This window comes from Cetorhinus maximus, chromosome 13 (assembly GCF_964194155.1).
Source record: "Cetorhinus maximus chromosome 13, sCetMax3.hap1.1, whole genome shotgun sequence".
NCBI classification, from domain to species: domain Eukaryota; kingdom Metazoa; phylum Chordata; class Chondrichthyes; order Lamniformes; family Cetorhinidae; genus Cetorhinus; species Cetorhinus maximus.
This window is the reverse complement of record NC_135891.1, coordinates 29,538,830-29,557,961: the sequence shown is the minus strand read 5'-3', so window position 1 is coordinate 29,557,961 and position 19,132 is coordinate 29,538,830. Positions and strand designations below refer to the sequence as shown.

The following is a 19,132-nucleotide window of genomic DNA, read 5'->3' as shown; positions in this document are numbered from 1 at the left end:
TAAAATAAAAATTTCCGTACGTTTCTTACAATTTTAAAGGTATATAGTTACTAATGATGAGATTCAAGTTTTGTAAAAAAGATACAACATACGTAACTTTTTTTAATCCTCTCTGGAACGTACACATACAAAGAATTATAAACAGAAATCTATTTTTTGCGATGTTGGTCAAGGGAAGAACTATCTACCGGATGGTCTAATTGAAGTGTTTAAGATGATTAAAGGGATAGGGCAGTTATAAAGAAACCGTTTCCTCTGGTGGAGAATTCCAACAGAAGACGACATAATCTTAAAATTAGAGCCAGGCCATTCAGGGTATCAGGAAACACTTCACTCAAAGGGGTAGTGGAAATGCGGAAAAATCTGTTCAAAGTAACAGTTTAAAAAAAAACAGTACAGCACTTGAAGTAAAATAAAACTAAAGCAAAAGTAAATTATTGCGGATGCTGGAGATCTGAAACAAAAAACAGAAAAACAAGAGACTCTTTCCGAAGAAGTCATATCGGACTCGAAACGTTAACTCTGCACATCTCTCCACAGATGCTGCCAGACCTACTGAGTTTTTCCAGCACTTTGTTTTTATCCAACAACATGTTTTTTTTAAATTCTTTTACATTTAGTTTTTGAAAATAAAATTTGCATGGCAAGTTGCTTAAAGTGTAAGCTGATAATACTGCAGCAAGGGACCTCTAGCAACTAGGACCTGAGTGGACAGCACAAGCCGTCCTTAACCAAATCAGATTGAAAAATTGTTCAACAACACAAGGACTGAGGTGGTGGTGTAAATTAGAGTAGGTGAATTCAATATCAAATTAAGTACAGAAAGTGAAATGAGAAGTAAAGAAAGATAGGCGAAGTAAAACTGAAAACAAAGTTTAAAACAAATACAATTTTTAAATCCCTAATCATTAAAACCCGAAAGAACCAGACTCTGCACTTGTAATAGTTAAATTTCACTGTCGGAGGTTGACACTCACCACGTCACTATGTGTTGAATTGGACAAGACTATGGCATGTTTAGTTCTTATCTACCATCCAAGGACAACAACTTAACACCATTCAATGCGTATTAGTAATGAGGGAGATAGCGAGATATCATTTCCACAAAGCTGACTATCTTGGACAACTGGATTTTTTGCACAGAGATAAAAACAAAAAACTGCGGATGCTGGAAATCCAAAACAAAAACAGAATTACCTGGAAAAACTCAGCAGGTCTGGCAGCATCGGCGGAGAAAAGTTGACGTTTCGAGTCTTCATGACCCTTCAACAGACACAGTTCTGTTGAAGGGTCATGAGGACTCGAAACGTCAACTCTTCTCTTCTCCGCCGATGCTGCCAGACCTGCTGAGTTTTTCCATGTAATTCTGTTTTTGTTTTGGATTTTTTGCATTTAACTGTGCATCTGCGCTCACCTAAAGTTGCTGTAGCATTTATGCACAAATAATGACAAGTGCCATTAACCTCATCCTTATTTTGGCAGAAAAAATTGTTTTTCATAGAATTCTACAAGCCCAACAACAGTAAACATGATACTTTATACAGAGAATTTTATGTTAACCTCTCTGTTCTAATGAAAATCTTCCAAATTTTAAAGCTTTCCTTTACAATAAAACCTTCATGCCCAGTATTATTCTGGTCCATCTTTGCTATATTCTTTCCAAGGCTTTAATAGTTTTCCTACAGTGGGGTACCCAAAATTTATGCAATGCTCCAACTGTGCCCTAGCCATGAAGATAAATTCCTTCCTTTCTATATTCAATGTCTTTAAGATAAAAAAAGGCCCAGAATACTATGGTCATTTCCACCTGCACACCCACCTTAAAGATCTGAGTAACTACAATCCTAAATGGATGAAGGGATATAGGAAAGGTGTAGGAGTGTGATCAGGACTATTCGCTCCATCAGAGGCTAAACAACATGTACTGGCTGAATGGCCTGTTTCCATGTGGATCTCTATTCCTCCATATATTGAGACTTAGCAGACAAATTTTATGTAAAAAAAAGGAATCAAATTTTGAATGCACACTTAAACATACAATGGACCACATTTGCTCTGAGCTGTTACTGTTCTGTCGCCATAACTTTGTCAGAAATGCAGTGGAAACACCGTTTACACAATAGGGCTTTACCATAGTTCTGCAAATATATGGCAGTGCAACTGGAAAGGTACAAGTAAATTCCAGGCCAATGGCTTCATAAGATACATGAATACACACCTACACCTAACTGCATAAATATGAATGTACTTCTTGAGAAAACATATTTCATTTGCTAAATTTCTTTTAACTGTTCTTTTACCCTAAAATGTCACATTTCTGTGCATTGAATGGCACCTGCTATTTATGTGCCCACTCTGCTAACTCATATCCTTCTGCTTTCTTCCTCACTTTGCTGTCTACTAATTTGGTAACTTTAGCAAACTTCAATAGCTTCCTTCTTGCGTCCATATCCAAATAATTTATTTAAATAACAGAGAGCTCCCAGCACAGATCCTTAGGGCAAACCATTACTCAACAACCTGAATGGTCACTTACACCTACTCTTGACTATATTTTCCTGAGCCTCTCCAGCATGGAGGTACAATCTCTTTTAATGTCACATGCACTGTAAAAACAAGCTTGTGAAATGCTAAAACCTGAGACAAAATTCAGATAAAATTTTAAACAAATAACTCCAAGGACAAAGTTGATTTACTAATATACACTTGTATTCATGGCCTGGAACTTCTGCTCAGTCATAACATTGGCAGAAATTCAGCATAGCATGACTTCCACATACAAGGATGTACACCTGAGCCAATTTCCAGTGTTAGATAATTTGATTAATTTTAGTAGGTTTTGTGGCCTCTGATGAAATTTAGTGATGGGGAGGTCATAAGTTAGCTGTGTACTCAAAAGATTGCCAGTGCATAGTGTGACCAGCTGCTTTTGTGCTTCCAATATGAAATGAAAATTTGTTTTAATAAAAAGACATTTTTACCCATTAAACTTTAAATCCTGTTTCTCCTGTGCCAAAAAATTCGGGATGTCAGGGACAAAGAGGCAAATCTTGCATTCAGTGCTGCTATAGCACAAACCATTGAAATTACATCTGCTGACACATTTTTATTCTTTACATTTCAGGTCTATCTCAATGTGGGTCAATCTATTGTACTTTACCTCTAACTTTTGATGGAACTCAGGCAGCTGTAAAGATGCACAGGAATCCAAAATTGGTCCTAGTCCTAGTTCCTAACCAAATTTCTGCTTTAGTTTTGATCTAAGAAAATAAAAATCAGCAAAGGAGGGGTGGAAAACAAAATCTAAAGTAGATACATCCAAACTTTCTGGCTTTGGAGTTGCTTAGGTATATATAATAAAGCCGTATGGGTTGCATATGAAGTATAAATCAATGTTCCTCTGAAGTTACATACATATTTGTAATAGTGAATAAGATGCATAATGATTTGCGACTTGTTTACCAATGAGGCAGAAGAGCCAGGAATCCTTTCCAAGTTGCCAAAAAAATGAACTTGAATCAAGGCAAACCAGCAAGTAAAAACATAACCAAGTTTCTGGACATGGTGGAAATAGGCTGCAAATGTCCATAAGTCAGTTTGCACACTACACTCCTGGTCTAAAAGTGTGTGTTTTGAAAATTTTAACATTGAGGAGATAGAGTTGCCTCTGTACAAACTTTTATTGTTTTATTTATTGCAGAGAAATGTCTAAACAAGTACTTGCGTACATCAGTTCATCTACCAAGCAATCTGCAAAAATATGAAAATATTAGAGCAGTAACTAATTATATTTTTTTAAAACATTTTTTAAATTAAGAAGCTAATCTGAAAAGAATTTCTAAAGTTGCATCTTAACAATTGCATTAAAAAAACAATTTTGGCATATAAAGCACAGAAATGTACTTAAAATCTACCATCTTTAAACTAAACAGTATTAAATATTCAACTACTAAGTTATTACAAATTACAATATTTCGTTATATGGACAAGATACAAGTCACTGGAAACAGTTTTACAGGGATAGTCATTTTACATTTTTCTAATCATCTTGCATGTTGTTTTAAAGAAATGCTTGCCATAAATGATGCAGTAATGTACAGCAGGGCCAAGCATAAAGTTTTGCAAATACTCTACACGAATAATGCTAGGATTTTTTTTTAAATGAAACTAGTCAATTTAGTAGTAAACTATTAATAGGAAATTGCTAATCAACCAAGTCTGTAAAAGTGCTCACTTATTTTTTCATTGCAGTATATGTCCCCCTATATTTTTCAAACTTTAGCTTATGTGCAATATATTACAGTTATTACTAGCAGTCATTTCCAAGACTTATTTATCTCTGTAGTACAGTAGGTATAATTTTAATGGTTCAGGTAAAGGCAAACTGAGGATTTTTTCTCGAAGCAGATTTAATGGAGGCTCAGGTTTAAAGTCGTTGTACTCCTTTTCATCATCATCTCTCCTAACATCTTCCATGTCCTCCCCATTATTATTGTTGTTATCAAAAGGATTTGAAATTCGACTTGCAAAAACCTGCTTATCAACAAGAACGATTGCATCCATGCGCCGTCTGCGGATCCGCCTTCTTTTAAATCTGGAAAGGGCCTTTGGAGGAACTCCGCCATTTGACTTGTCCTGATTTATTGCATTTTTAAGAGTCCGACGAATGCAGATCCGAGTTAAGTCTTGGAGAGTTCCAATGCTAACTGAAGCTGTGGAATCACAAATTTTGAAGTAATGCACATGTCTATTTCTTTACAATGTACATTAGTATAGAGTAAAAAATTTCAAATTTTGCATTAGTATATTCTCTACACAAACCCCTAACCAAAACTGCTACAATGAAAATGGATAATTAAGGAGATAAAGAGAGAAAATGAACATTTTTTTATTTACTGTACGTTTCATTTGATTTGGTTCACCTCACCTAACTGATGAATATTTCTTGTACACAATGCTAAGGAGAAGTGCACAAAAAGAAGCCAGCAACTAAACTTTCAAGTTACATAATATTGAGGGGTTTTTTTCTGTTTGATAAGTAAGCAAACTTAAAAAAAATCGAGAATGACACGATCTAACACAGGAATTCAAAATCAAGGGGCTTCAATAAAGCAAGTCAAGGTAAACTATTTCCTTTGGTCAATGAATTGGTATCTAAGGGCATAAAATTTAATATCAGCAGCAAAAGAACAAAAGGAGCTAGTTAGGAAAATTATCTTTGTGCAGATAGTTGTCAGGACAAGGAATTTTCTACCAGAAAACGGTGATGGAAGCAGAATCACTAAGTTTTTAGGACAGATGTGAATAAATATTTGAAAAATAAAACTTAAAGGAGTACGAGAAAGTGGCAGGGTAATTGATCTAAGTTTAGCTTTTCATAGAGTCATACAGCCTACTGAGAACTAACATCTCTATGATTTTATGATCCATAACATTCAATTAAAGGAAACAAAGCCTTAAAAATATAAGCAGCTCAACAGTGGTTAAATAAGAGCTGCAAAAGACCAGAAAGGATTCCAGATAACAAGTAGAGAAACAAAAAGTGTGAGACAGTGAGGAATTGGAGCTGGAAGGATAACACAGGCTGATGATGCTCATAAACCAGGTTTCTCAATTCAGCAGCCTTTTAAGCAACTTGCTCCCAGGTGACAGTAACATTTTTCAGCCCTGGGTCAGGTGCACACTATTCCTTATACTATGGAAAACCCTTTTCAGAACACTCCGAAAAATACAGCAGTCCGATTATTTTACCACTGGATGCTCCCAGATGCAAGGTTTTTCTTCATTCTTTTGATTGGTTCTCCACTTATCTATCACCACCAGCATTATTGTTAGGCTCCCACTCCCAGCAATGCCCCCTCCTCCCATTTCTCCCAACACCTCAAATTTAAAATTCTTATTTTTATGTTCAAAAGCGCTTTAAAGTAGCCTCATGCCTCTCCATATCTAACCACCTCCAACCCAAAACCCAACTCCAAATCTGGCCTTTTCTAGAACCCCCACCCCCATCACCTTAACACTAATTGGCAGCCACATCTTCAGCTGCCTAGGCCACATGCTCTGAAAATTCCTGCTTAAGCTCCTCCGCCTCTCTCTTCTCTTTTACGACTCTTCATAAAACCCACACTTTAACTCACCTTTTGATCACTCCTCCTTCTTTGGTGCACCCCACCCCCTGCACAGTTAGACCTCTGTGCAGTGCCTTGGGATTTTTTTTCTTGAAAAAGGTGCTATAAATGCAAGTTGTTGGTATCACTCACTGCAGTACCACAAAGCCATCAGAGGAGCCTAGGTACAACTTCCAGGATATCAGCAGCTTCTTTGCTCTCTTTGCCAGCTGATAATAAGCACCAAACTGCGACATGCCGCCTCCTTCATTTTAAAATGGAGAGTTGAACCTGCAGCGCTTAAATGTAGAGTACTACTTTAAAGAAACAATTGCTATGCAAATTTCATCAAGTCTCCTGACCCATACATTTGGTTTAAAACTTTTATCAATGTCACTAAAGATTGTGTCACTTTCCTTAGGTTTGACCTTTTACTGCTAGATTTAAAATCAAATCTGCTACTAATTGGAGAAAATCCAACAAAACTGATATCTGCTAACAGATTTTCTTCTTTCAAAAATTTTTGGCATCAAATGAATACATTTATCCAACTTCCAACAAAAATGATATTCCCCCAGTTGTATGGTAAATACTGTTAAAGCAGGCATTTTGTTTTCTCTCTAGTCCCTTCCTACCCTCTGATCTTAATTTATACAGATCCTGTGGCTTCCAATGTGAGTTGCTCCAAGAGCTCTGTTAATATTGCTCAAAACTGGAAACTTGGAGACATAACAGCATTCTCTACAGGACCCCTCACACCTGGGTTCTGCTTGTTGTCTTCTCAGAACATTGCTACAGGATCTGAGGAGAATGGGGGTAACTGAACCTGACCCTCTACTTCTCTCTACCCCAGTGTCCCATTTAATGAAAGCAATCTCTTAAAAAATATATTTTTTTCTCCACTAGGTTTTTCTTAGAAGAGATAGTCCTAATTCCCCACGAGACTAATTGCTAAAGGCACTGTGTCAGGTAGTACTAATTTATAGAGACCATAAGTTCCAATTTGATTCTCAAGAGTGCTGTTAGATGGCTTCACTTGGGGTTTCACATGGAGCATTCTAATTAGGTTCTGCATTCCTAGGCAAAGGAGGGGAAAAACATCAGCCAGGACTGGATTCCAATGTGACGCTCTTCAGAATCAAATTTACAAAGAAAAATGATGCAGGAGCAAAACACTGCAGATGCTGGGAAATCTAAAATAAAGACAGAAAATGTTGGGAGTACTCAGCAGGTCTGGTAGCATCTGAATAATGATTACTTTGCTCTGGTAAAGGCTGCTCATGTCCACGAAACCAAACTCCAACAAGTGTCGCTCCATTCAGGAGAGGAAGAAAGGATTAAAAGTCGATTTTTCCTTTATTTTAAAAATTATCCACTCGCTCCCGAAGGTGTGGTATCTATTGAGGTAAGATTCTTTGCAAACCAGGAATTCTCCAGGACACCATCCAAATGTCCATTATACATGTGTCAGCTTTAACAGTTAGTGTCAGTCAGCTTTAACAGTTAGTGTCAGCCAGCTTTCTATTGAAGGGGCTGCACAGCTAATCCTGATCTTGATGTTAAGTGACAAACTTGCAATTGAGCAGGGATTTCTGGATTGTGATCAGGGCTGGAATTTTGATAGGTTAGACCCTACAAGTGTGCAGACTATTTCAGCATTTCTAGTACTACCCAGCTAAGATCGTTAACTCAATCTGCACCACAAATCACACCTAAGAATTTTCTGGTATGCTGTCTCACTATCTCAGTGGATAAATATTACTTGAAACAATTCCTTTGTCCTTAATGGCTAGAGACTATACTTTGCAAGGTTTTGTAGCATAGTTGAACCATGGGATACAATCATGCAAACACTTAATGCATTTGTTTGAAATTCATCTATTCCAGCAGAGTCACAAATGCGTTTAAAAGAACACCTTCACTAAAATAGTGGAGGCAGTAATTTCAGACTAATAGGTTAAGTTTTAACACATTAGTGTTCCACAGCATAATTTCATAGCCATCATCTTATCTCACATGTTCTTAAAAGTGGTACTAATGTAAAAACATTTACTTGCAAGGGATACTATTTTGGGGAAAAACACATTATAAAACAGTATAGAAAAGAGGAATAGGTGAAATATGAAGCTTATTCTACCGAAAGGAAAACTTATATTGGTAATTCAGAAGAAATGTAATCTTCCTCACTCCATGTTCTCTACTCTGTAAACCTAAACAAACCATAAACATGTTCATAGATCAGACAACTTGAATGAGTGACCAACTGGTCTCGCAACTAATGCAGTCAAAACAAAAACAAATACATGTAGAAATAAATGCAAGTTGCATTTGAAACTAAATTTAAGAAAAAATGAATTCAAAAGGACTACTGATCAATCAACAGCTGTATATAACAGCATAAAAATGCAATTCTATTTCTTTTTGAATGGAATGATGTAATCAGTGAAAGGCAAACTTAATTATCGTATTTTTCAAGTTATGGGAAATATAATAAACTAGCTGTAAAGTTTAATATAACCATTACTGCTGTAAAACCTCAGGTGCTTCCCAAATAGATAGCACTAGAGAAAAAACTAGTATATTAGTGAGTTAATCTACATGGCAAAAATATCGCAAGTCCACATAAATCTCATAGAAAACATCTGCGCACTTTGTAAATCTCAACGGTAGAAAGATACTCTGAATTAAAAGCCTTTGAGGTTTAGTATGATGCAAAAATCTGACACAAACACCAATACAGAATTATGTAAATGTGTGTTTATATTTACAATTTACAAATTTATTTAAATGCCAGACATTCACCATTGGGGAATATGCTTATAGGCAAGCAACTGGAAAACAGATTACTGAATACACTACTACATTTACTAAAAAAAAATTCTCATTAAGTATACTAAGTTCCTGTTAAACTTATCATACTAATAAAACTTACGTAATTGGACTGTTCGTACTTTCCCAGCATCTGTGTTGCAAGGTTGGATTAAAGGAGCAAAGGAGACAGCCAAGATTTTTTCAGTTTCCCAAGTATTCAACCCTGTACGCGTTATTTTAGTTAGCTGTGTCAAATAATTTTTAAAAATTAAGTTGCAAGTAGGAATAACAATTATTAAAACAGGAATTTTCAAAATGTGACATAATCCCAATTGTTGAAATGAAAGAATCTATACTTATATAGCATTATTTTACAGAATTTTACAAATGATGGAAAAATCTTGGGAAAATACGGCCCAAATTCCAGTAAGCGTGACTAGAAGGTGAAGCTCAGCATTAGTAACAATTTCAAAAAATTATTCTAATGTATATATATATATATATATATATGTATTTGTTTTAGAGCATTGAACTATACTTTCAAAATGCTATTAAAATATTTGGCTAATTACAAAATATTTATAATATGTACGCTAATAAGAAGAAAGCAACAGGTCCAGCACAGGGACGTAGCACCTCGTTACCTGTAATGTCATTTGTTGTAATGGAATCAATTGACTAAAAAGAAACAGCACTTTATTACATCCCAAGATGCTTCAGAACTAAAAAATTACTTTGAAGTACAATCAATGCTGTTACCTAGACAAATACAGCAAGCAATTTCCATGCAGCAAGTGCCATACAAGAAATTAAACAAATAACTAGTTCTTCTGTTTTGGATGATGATTCCTATGAAAATCGGTCTTGAAAGAAATAACAGCGGAGCTGGGCCAGAGATCAAAAGTCTCAGTAACATTTACTAACAAAGGGAACTGAAATTTTAGAGTTATCCAACATATTCTACAGATACTTTTAAATAATGTTTTGGACCCTGATTGCTGGATTACCTCTTTAGCAAACATTATGTGCCCACCAAGTTCCAGAAAAATCATTATTGGCCACCTCAGTTTCATTATAATTACTGTTTTATTTTAGAGAGCATTCATGGAGGTAAATTATTTACATCAATTTGAGTAATTTGACTTTAGATTTCTATGCCGATAGTGCATCAAAATTCAAGCTTCATGTCACTTGATCACAATGTTTTGACTAATCTAAGAACTAATTTACAAAGTTAGGCTCCTTGTCTTGAACCTAACTGCTGGGAGCACTTACCAGAAAATTCAAGTGCATACCCCACAAAAGGACAGGTTGGGAAGGTAGGTGATCAGCAGTTTAGTGGGAGTGTGATCAAAAGAGCAGGAGGTAAACCTCATGGGCAAGATGAACTTGGAGAAGACATGAGGGAGATAAGAAAGGAGCTAAAGAAAGATATAAGTTCAGGACTAGGGCAGGGAGAAACTTGGGGGAATTTTGGCTTGGTGGGGAAGGGGTGTGGAAAGGGCACTCTATTTTATTGACAAGTCCATAAGCTCCTCCACATTGTTTTGCAGATTGGGGGTGGGGGGGGAAGCAGGAGAGAGGAGTTTGTTTTGAAGATGAGGGTGTGGGGGGGCAAGAGAGAGGAGTTTAAGAATATGATTCACAGTAAAGAAGACAAGCTAGGGGATATCAATACAATCCAGGATCATTCTGAGAGGTGAACAGTTTTGGTAGAGGATAACAAGGCCCAAGGATACTTACTGTGGTCCAGATAGATTTGGATGGTTAAACTAGTTGTGTGCTAGACACATTCAAATCTGCATTCTATGAAGTTGTGGGAGTGAAAATGGGCCACGCCAGGAGGAACGATCTGATGGGAGAGAATAAAGGGCGCCAAAGGCATATATGGAATGAGTGAGATGGAACAGGTTGACAGCTGTAGAATTATCATGGAGAATAGTGAACCAAAGGTTTAGACAATTGGAAGTTTGAAAATGCAGTTATAAAGGACATATCAATGTAGGGGGGGGCTATTAAAAAGCATTTTTCTTCAGGAGCAAATGCAAAGTGAGATTCAATGGAGATAGTGGCACGTGAGGGGTGAAGATACAAAGACGTGATCAGAGATGGCTTCATCAGTGATCGATTGCAAGGGTGTAGAGGTCACGTGAGATGGCATGGTTGAATATGATTTATACAGCAAACATTGAAGACATATCATTGGTTATCTGAAATTAGTCTGCTTTAAACTTACCTTCTCTTCCAATGGCATGACAAGGATTCCACCAACTTTAATTAAATTTCTCATGTACTCTTCGTGATCCTTCTGAACTCCTGCCCCACAGTAGACTCGGTCATACTGATGACTATCTGAAGCAATCTCCAGGCAATTACCCACCACGAAGGATGGCTCACAGAATTCAAACCTAAATTTACAAAATCATATCACAAGTGTGAAAAACTGTTTTAGTTCACTTGACCACTATAATAAATGAATGTTTCTTAGATTTACAAGGTGAAGCTTGTCATGTGCCGATTTGTTGGGACTTCTTTGTTCTTCATGCACAAGTGATTTACACATGAGTATAGCTGAACAATGATCGAAAGGATACTAAAATAGAGTGCATAAACGGCAAGTAAGAATGCAGGAGACACTAGTCACATAAAAGTTAAAGGGAATGGGCAGACATGCAACAAACAAAATTCAGTGAAAATAGATGGAAAGAGGCACATTTTAGGAAAAAGTACATGGAATAAAAATAAATCTGAAATTGTAAACTCTGAATGAGAAAAACAGAGATCATGGAGTGTACATAAGCAGATTTTTAAAAGCAGAACTGCAGATGAAGGAGATGAAAAGGATTTTAAGTTTTATTTAGAGTCAGTGAATGCAAAAAAAAGTATGACAAAAATGTGTAAACTCATTGGTTTTGCCACCATAAGCTTAAATTAGGACACACTTTTATTGGTGAGTTTTCCTGGTGTGCTTACACATGGAAAAAAGACAGCATGTTCTTCAATATTCTACAGGGAATTCTTTTAATCCAATCCAGGAATACTGCCCCATAGATAATAATATCTATACAAGCATAACATGGAATACTGTTTATGGATAATGGATGCAGGTTTGCTAGTTCTCAGAATGGCCATCACAAAAGTAGGTCCACATTTTGTAAAAAGCACGCAATTGCTGGCACTGAAAAGTCAAAGAATTTATATCATGAATCATAAAAAAACAAGGTAGCAATTGTCCAATGGCCACCAAGAACCTTTGTGCTAATATATAAACACTATTTATGCTGGGTGCATAGAAAAGATACAAGGAGATGGCAAGAGGACATGAATGGGTCTCTTGTGCAATTAATAGTTTGTTTCCAACACAATATATAATTTCAACATAGTGCGGAACAGTCAGTATGTAATCTGCAGTTGTGAAATTTTAATTGCTTCAGACCAAACAACTTTAGGTTTGGTATTATTTTGCCTGAATTGGAAAAAGCTATGTTTTCTTCCTCAGCATCCAATCAATTACAAATATTTAGCTTGAGGTCTAGAGTACTTACTTATCAAAGCTGTCACTTGTCTTGATGAAGTTCTCAAGTTTTTGGTTAGCATATTCCACAACATCAACATGTAGCTCTATTCCATGATTTACTCCAAAGGGGCCTGCAAGCAGAAGCTTAATAGTTAATGAAAGTAACTGTATGCAGTAGAGGAAATTTAATTTTCATTTAGATTTAATACAGAATTTTATTTGCTAAAATTGAAAGCACTTAATGGTATTCTTTCTAAGATCAAACTGGCTCGAGATGCTTTAAAATATACTTAGTGATACAGGTTATATTCAAATACTAAAGTATACGAAAATAGAAAATAAGCTACAAAATATCCATGGGTCATATGAATAGAATGATTTCCTGTGATAAGCTTTAAGAAAAATTACAGTTTAAAAATACAATTGTAATTGAGTGGGAGGTGGTGACATACTGGCATTGTCACTGGACTAGTATTCTAAAGACCCAGGGTAATGCCCTGGGGACCTGGGTTCAAATCCCACCACAGCAGATGGTGGAATTTGAATTCAATAAAAATCTGGAATTAAAGGTCTGATGATGACCATGAAACCAGTGCCGATTGTCAGAAAAACCCATCTGGTTCACTAATGTCCTTTAGGGAAGAAAATCTGCCGTCCTTACCTGGTCTGGCCTACATGTGACTCCAGACTCACAGCAATGTGGTTGACTCTTAAATGCCCTCTGTACAAGGGTAATTGGGGATGGGCAATAAATGACAGCCTAGCCAGCGACGCCCACATCCCATGAACAAAATAAAATGAGCAAGTGCATAGCATACCAGTCATAATACAACCAATTTTGGCTTTTAGCAGTCTAATGAGATTATAATTTTGTTATTTAATCCATGAGCCTTTGACATGTATAGTATGTTTGGTCAGGTATTCAGCAAAATTCCAAGTGGCACAAAAATTACAGCAAAGATTATCACACAGTAATGATTATATTAGGTCTAAGTTAAATACTGGTTTTAAGCAAGTTCAAACCATCATGATCCCTGTCTTGCATTTACAAAAAATAGGTTTACTTTTGTGATTGTTATTGCAAAACACCCAAATGTCATGCATTACACAGGACCTACAGTTTCAACTTTGGCAATACAGAAATGAAAATTTATCATATATTTGAAGAACAACAACTTGCATTTACAATGCACCATTAACATAGTAAATTTCCCAAGGCACTTCACAGGGAGGTTATCAAACAAAATTTGACTGAGCCACATAAGGAAATAAATGTTAGGGCAAATGACCAAAAGCTTGCTCAAAGATGTCAGTTAAACAGTGTCTTAAAGAACAGTAGAACACTAGAGATGTGGAGAGGTTTAGGGAGTGAATTCCAGAGCTTAGGACCGAGGTAGCTGAAGGCACACTGCCAATGTTGGCGGGATCAAAATTGCGGAGGTACAAGTGGCTAGAATTGGAGGAGCACAGGTATTAGTGTTGTAGAGCTGGAGGAGGTTATGGAAATAGGGAGGGGGTAACACCATGGAGGCATCTGAATTATAATCATGTCATCGCCAGACCGAGCACAAACATGGTGGATGAATGGGACTTGGTGTGAGTTAGGATATGAACAGCAGAGTTTTGAATGAGCTTAAGTTGTGCATATGCTTTTTCACCCTGCATAAAATGTTAACCATAAACTGCTTCATGAGATCATTTGTTCCCCTTAAAGGGTCATAACAAACTACAGTATGTTTTCTTCATACTACACATAGCTTTCAAGGTATGTCACTGTACTTAGTGGAAACCTTAAATAAACTGTAACCGTCTTAACTTATTGGCTCACCTAAAATTAAGCCAACCATTGTACTCAAATAGCCAGTACCACTTCCAAGGTTCAAAAAGGACAATCCCGGCTGTAGGTCCAGTGCTTCCATTACCTCAGAGTAAATGCAGGGTGCAGACAAATGGATATTACCATTTTTCCAAGCCAAGTCTTTATAGGCATTATCTTTGTAAATTTCCAAGTAATAATCAGCACGATCTATGGCTCGGAAAGCTTGCTCTACCACCTCTGTTCGGATGTAGTGTGCTTCTTTTAGATTGTCGATTAAATCATCATTATCTTCACCAGCACTCACAGCACCTCCCATCTTTCTCAACTGTTAGAACTGCACATTAAAGTTAAGAAATGTGAGATACTATACAAGATTAAAAAAAAGCATCATCATTATTCTATATGTCATGACATGAATGTTGAGAAATGCATTTCTAAAAAGCAATATTCGCTACATAAATGTAACTAAATTTAAATTGGAGTTTGCTAATATAGTCTTCAAATCCCATCAAATTGCAAGAAGTTAAAATTACATAGATGAAAATCTCTGTGCCTTTGTTTCTATTGAGAAACATACATGGGGGTTTTGCTGAACTATGTGAAACATTATAAACCTGTGTATGAATCCTAGTAAAGCAAATGGTGGCAAGCAGGTTAAAATACTTTGCTGTATTCTTATATTATATTATCTGCTATGCTAATTTAGAATTCACATTACAAAGATTTACAGTTTATAACACTCTCTTAGTGGTAGGCTTTAGGCAACCTTCTTTACATCTGGTTCTTAAGAGACTGATTATATTTACAGCTGGTTGCCAGCAAATTGAAATCTAGTGCCACTAAATGGCTTAAAAATGCACTACACTAAATGCTGGCACAACTGGAAACATATTGCAGTGTCAAGGAATATCCCAGAATGCTTGCTATTGCTCATAAATAACCCACATGCATTGGGTACTGGAATTTTCAAACTACTCAGAACAAATAAACAAGATTTTTAATTGATATTAGCAAGGAAAGCAGCAATCTTGTAATGCAAACCTTTCCCCCTAACTGCCTAATATTCACCAGTAGTGATAGCTGTAAAAATAGGTTGATAACCTATGATCTAATATTGGATTAGCTGTCAGCACCAGAGAACCCATTGTCATTGACTCTGGATTCCCACCTTACATCACGTCACACAATTCCAGCAATTATTCATGTAGTAACTCAGTTTTTTATACTACAGAAGTTGCATTACCTACATAAGCAAGTATTTTTATTTTATTTTAATAATTTTTGTCCCTGGTCTATTATATTTGTTTTGCTGTTTTGCTTGCTACTTACAGCAGCAGATAAAATACTTCAAACTATAATTTATGCTGCCTAGCAGTCTAATGCACAAGAACACTACTTAATGCAGTAATACTCCATATAAAAGTCAGAGGATCCTAGGTTCAATCCCCACTCTACGCAGAGTCAGCTAGCCTTAGGAAATGGGAGAAAATTAGCCAGGGCTCCACTTCTTGCTTATTATTGTGACCTCAGCCAGAAAGTTGTGTGTGTGTTCATAAGGATCAGGCTAAACTACGATACCTTTCACAGGCAAACGCCTGCCAAAATTTGCTGTTTCAGTTCATACCTGAATGTGCTTGTGGGACAATACCAATCAGTTCCCTTCAGGAGAGAGGAGGGACAAAATTAAAAATAGAACTGCTCTGTCGACTAAAATAGACATACAGAGGCTGAAGCACTCCTATTTGCAACTTTTGTTTAGATTGTTGCTAGTCGGTCAGACATCATACCAGGCTAGCCACAGAAGATGCTGCCATAGCACTCTCCCTTCCTCCAGCTCTTGCACTGTCTGTCCACTGTGACTCTTCTATTCAGGTCAGGGTCTTCTCACATGCGTTCTCACCATGTTCCTCGTGGTCTTTTCCCAACCGAACTCATTCCATCACCTTGCAGAAATATCGATCTTTAGCCATATGACAGACGTTCCCCGCCCAAAGCTTTCTTGTAAGAATATGGTCTGTTACTCCATCATGTCACTTCAGTATTGGCCACTTGGATTTCCTGGCTTATACCCAACATCTTCCTTCCACACCAGTCTCCAATCTTTGTTTCTGTCATATTGTTGCTAAAATACTACAAATCATATTGTATTATTTCAGTTTATCCATGCAGTATTTCTGCATTATTTCTTATGTTTATTTTCAACAACCTATTTATACAGGGGCCTGGCTGGTGCTACAGGTTAATTATTTAATCTGATCCAGCAACAATAAAAAATTAAGTAACAGCATTCTTGATAAACAAATCAATCCAAAGGGCTTTTAACAACAGGATAATCTGAGGTAATCCAAGCAAGTAGATGGTCACATTACAAACAACTCAAATATTTACACTCAGTTTCACTTATGCGTGCCAAAACATTACAAAAAACTGCAAGACAGTTTGCAATGTAGTCGGGACTTAGGAACAAACTGCAAAGAATCACATGAAGGCTACAAAACAAAAACAGCAGTGGAGTATTCAGCATGTGGCATGGAACTTACTAAATTTTAGAAGTTTCTCGAATCAGTTAGAAGCGAATGTTTGAAATGTATGATTTGATAACTATGCTGGTAAGCCGATTTAAAGGCTTGCTTATCCTCTACATTTGAACTGGTTTTGCAATATACAGCATTATTTATTGTTGGAGTAGAAAACAATTAATGTCCCTCTCTCTTCTTCCCCCACTCCATCCCACTCAGAACCACCCTTCAACATCATTTTGTACCTGAAACTTAAGCAAGCGACCCAGTCCCAGGCCTCCGCCAGCATATTTCCCCAAATGGCTGTTGGAAGATATGCAAGAGTGGCTCAATCACAATTTTTTAACCTGAACACATAAATCACCAAGCATCCATTTATACTTGCATCTTCACCTTTACACCATAACCAAGATCACAAACACACCAAGGCAGTGGGAAGTGTCTAAAAGTTACTAATCTCTTCTACTTAAATAAACCATTATTGAGTATTTCAACTGAAGATAAATTTCACTGCGACTGACAGAAAAAGTCACCGATAGAAAAGCTTTCATCCGTTAACTGCTAAAATGTTCTGCCAGCAACACAAACAAAGGCTTTTAGCAAAGGCTATAGCCTTATGAAGTAACCAAGTGTCTTTTAGTTACATGGTTCAAAATCTGGAGTGGTTTCATTTTCAAACAAAAGGAGCTTTATTGCAGTTTTAGAGCAAACTAGGTGGAAACTAACAAACGTGGATTCTATTGGTTCTGTTTTGCTTAAGTTTGCAACTATTATGCTACACACCAGAATGCAGATTTCAGCAACTTTAAAGCCACCCTGACCTCAAAACTGCAGTATCAGGATGTAAGCCTCAGCATCATATTTTACTTCCGCCCGTAACCCTATACACAAAAGGAATATATGGACCAGAATAACCTTCAGATAACAGTATTAAAGTCAAGATTAAATACTTCTTTATATCAGTTGCTAAAACCACATAACATGACAAAATTAAATACAGGAGTCTCTATGATACTATTCCTTTTTAGACATGTTGTGTTTTTGCTCTCACTCTTTCTTGAACGATAAAGCTGTGTGAAACATTTCCACAGCACGATTCTCAACATCATCCATGCCTCACATTATACAACACAGGAAAGTACAGGAACTGAATAGACTGCAGTCTAACCAGTCAGTCCCAAAACCAGCATTTTTGAACCATTCACCTCTTTAAATGTCTATCAAAGTCTCCTTTAAAATTTTCAACACTATGTGCCTTCAGAGACATGCTACTCCCTACATTCATCATCATGTGGGAGAAGTAGCTAAATCTAAATTGCCAATGCACCTTTCTTCTTCTAAACTCGACTCCATGATCTAGAGTTCGTGGCAATCACAAGCATACTATTTAGGCCAATTTATCCATTTCCTTAAGCATTCTTAAAGTAACCTCTCCGTATAGCTCAGATGCCTAAAACTACACAATCAGGTTGATGGATCCCTTTCTGAACAGTCTTCAATCGGGATATTCTGCTGTCGTAGGGCACAGTTTGTAAATGATTCTAACCCCATGCTGTTGTCAATATGACGATGATGATGATGATGATGTTGTTACACAGTCTACCCGATATTCTCTGTCTGGCCTGTCGGTGGCGCTGTGCCTCACTTGTCTCGAGCCTGCCGCTACAACCCGACACAGCCGGAGCTGCCGCAACGACATTTTCCCCGGAGCCGTCAGGGTTTTAAATCCTCTTTTTTTATTATTATTATTATAATTTACTCTTCGTGTCGCATCGCGTTTGTTGAGCAGAGGGCGGGCACAGGCTCGCCGCTTACCGAGTCGCGCTGTCTGCGCTCTGTTTTTGTCAAACTGCCGTTCAGCACTCAGCTCACTTCACCATGTAAACACTAAGCGGTGACGTTTCAGGAAGTGCGTCAGCCGCATGCAAATTACATGCAAATAAACACGAGAAGCGCTTGCGCAGTGCGGCCAGCCAGAAGAGTTAATGTTTGATGGATAATGTGACTGCTGGACTGTGCTCTCTGTTACACGAACTTCTCAACCTAACAAAGCTGTCAGACCTTGAAAGTCAATTCACCCGAAGGGATATTTAAACATTTCCAATATTATTTGTGAAACATTTCATACTATTAAAGTAGAAAATTTTTATTGTTTTTCACAATTTACTAAGGGGATTCTGGGATTTTTACTAATGTTTTGTGAATGATATTCTGCATTAATATATGGCAACTGAATAAATGGTACTGGTTATATGATTTTCAAGGATTTTTTTCAATAGTGTTTTTAAGGTACTGGTTATCTCAATTATGAGCTTCTATCATTAATATGCTTTATACAAATCTAAATGCTAATCATCCA

The 19,132-nt window shown here is 36.9% G+C and overlaps 1 protein-coding gene across 2 annotated transcripts; it reads right to left on the bottom strand.

Moving 5' to 3' along the window:
* Positions 1–3,661: 3,661 nt before the first annotated feature.
* On the bottom strand, positions 3,662–18,678 carry LOC144688509 (protein-L-isoaspartate O-methyltransferase domain-containing protein 2-like). 2 transcript variants are annotated; one of them, XM_078555168.1, is made up of 6 exons: positions 18,589–18,678; positions 14,264–14,588; positions 12,464–12,566; positions 11,155–11,326; positions 9,040–9,163; positions 3,662–4,712 (listed from the first exon to the last, which is right to left on the bottom strand). In XM_078555168.1, the coding sequence occupies exons 2-6, from the start codon at positions 14,568–14,570 to the stop codon at positions 4,330–4,332; spliced, it is 1,089 nt and encodes a 362-aa protein (XP_078411294.1). In that variant the 5' UTR covers positions 14,571–14,588; positions 18,589–18,678; the 3' UTR covers positions 3,662–4,329. The 2 variants fall into 2 exon arrangements, with proteins under 2 accessions (XP_078411294.1, XP_078411295.1); XM_078555169.1 differs by having other exon boundaries at positions 18,320–18,619.
* Positions 18,679–19,132: the final 454 nt, after the last annotated feature.

Excerpts from the sequence above, each read along its gene's own strand:
- LOC144688509 (XM_078555168.1), bottom strand. The coding sequence starts at position 14,570 with ATGGGAGGTGCTGTGAGTGCTGGTGAAGATAATGATGATTTAATCGAC. Across the intron at positions 11,327-12,463 it reads ACAAGTGACAGCTTTGATAA|GTTTGAATTCTGTGAGCCAT; the intron begins GTAAGTACTCTA and ends TTGTAAATTTAG. Across the intron at positions 4,713-9,039 it reads AGTACGAACAGTCCAATTAC|CTTCAGTTAGCATTGGAACT; the intron begins GTAAGTTTTATT and ends GTGATTCCACAG.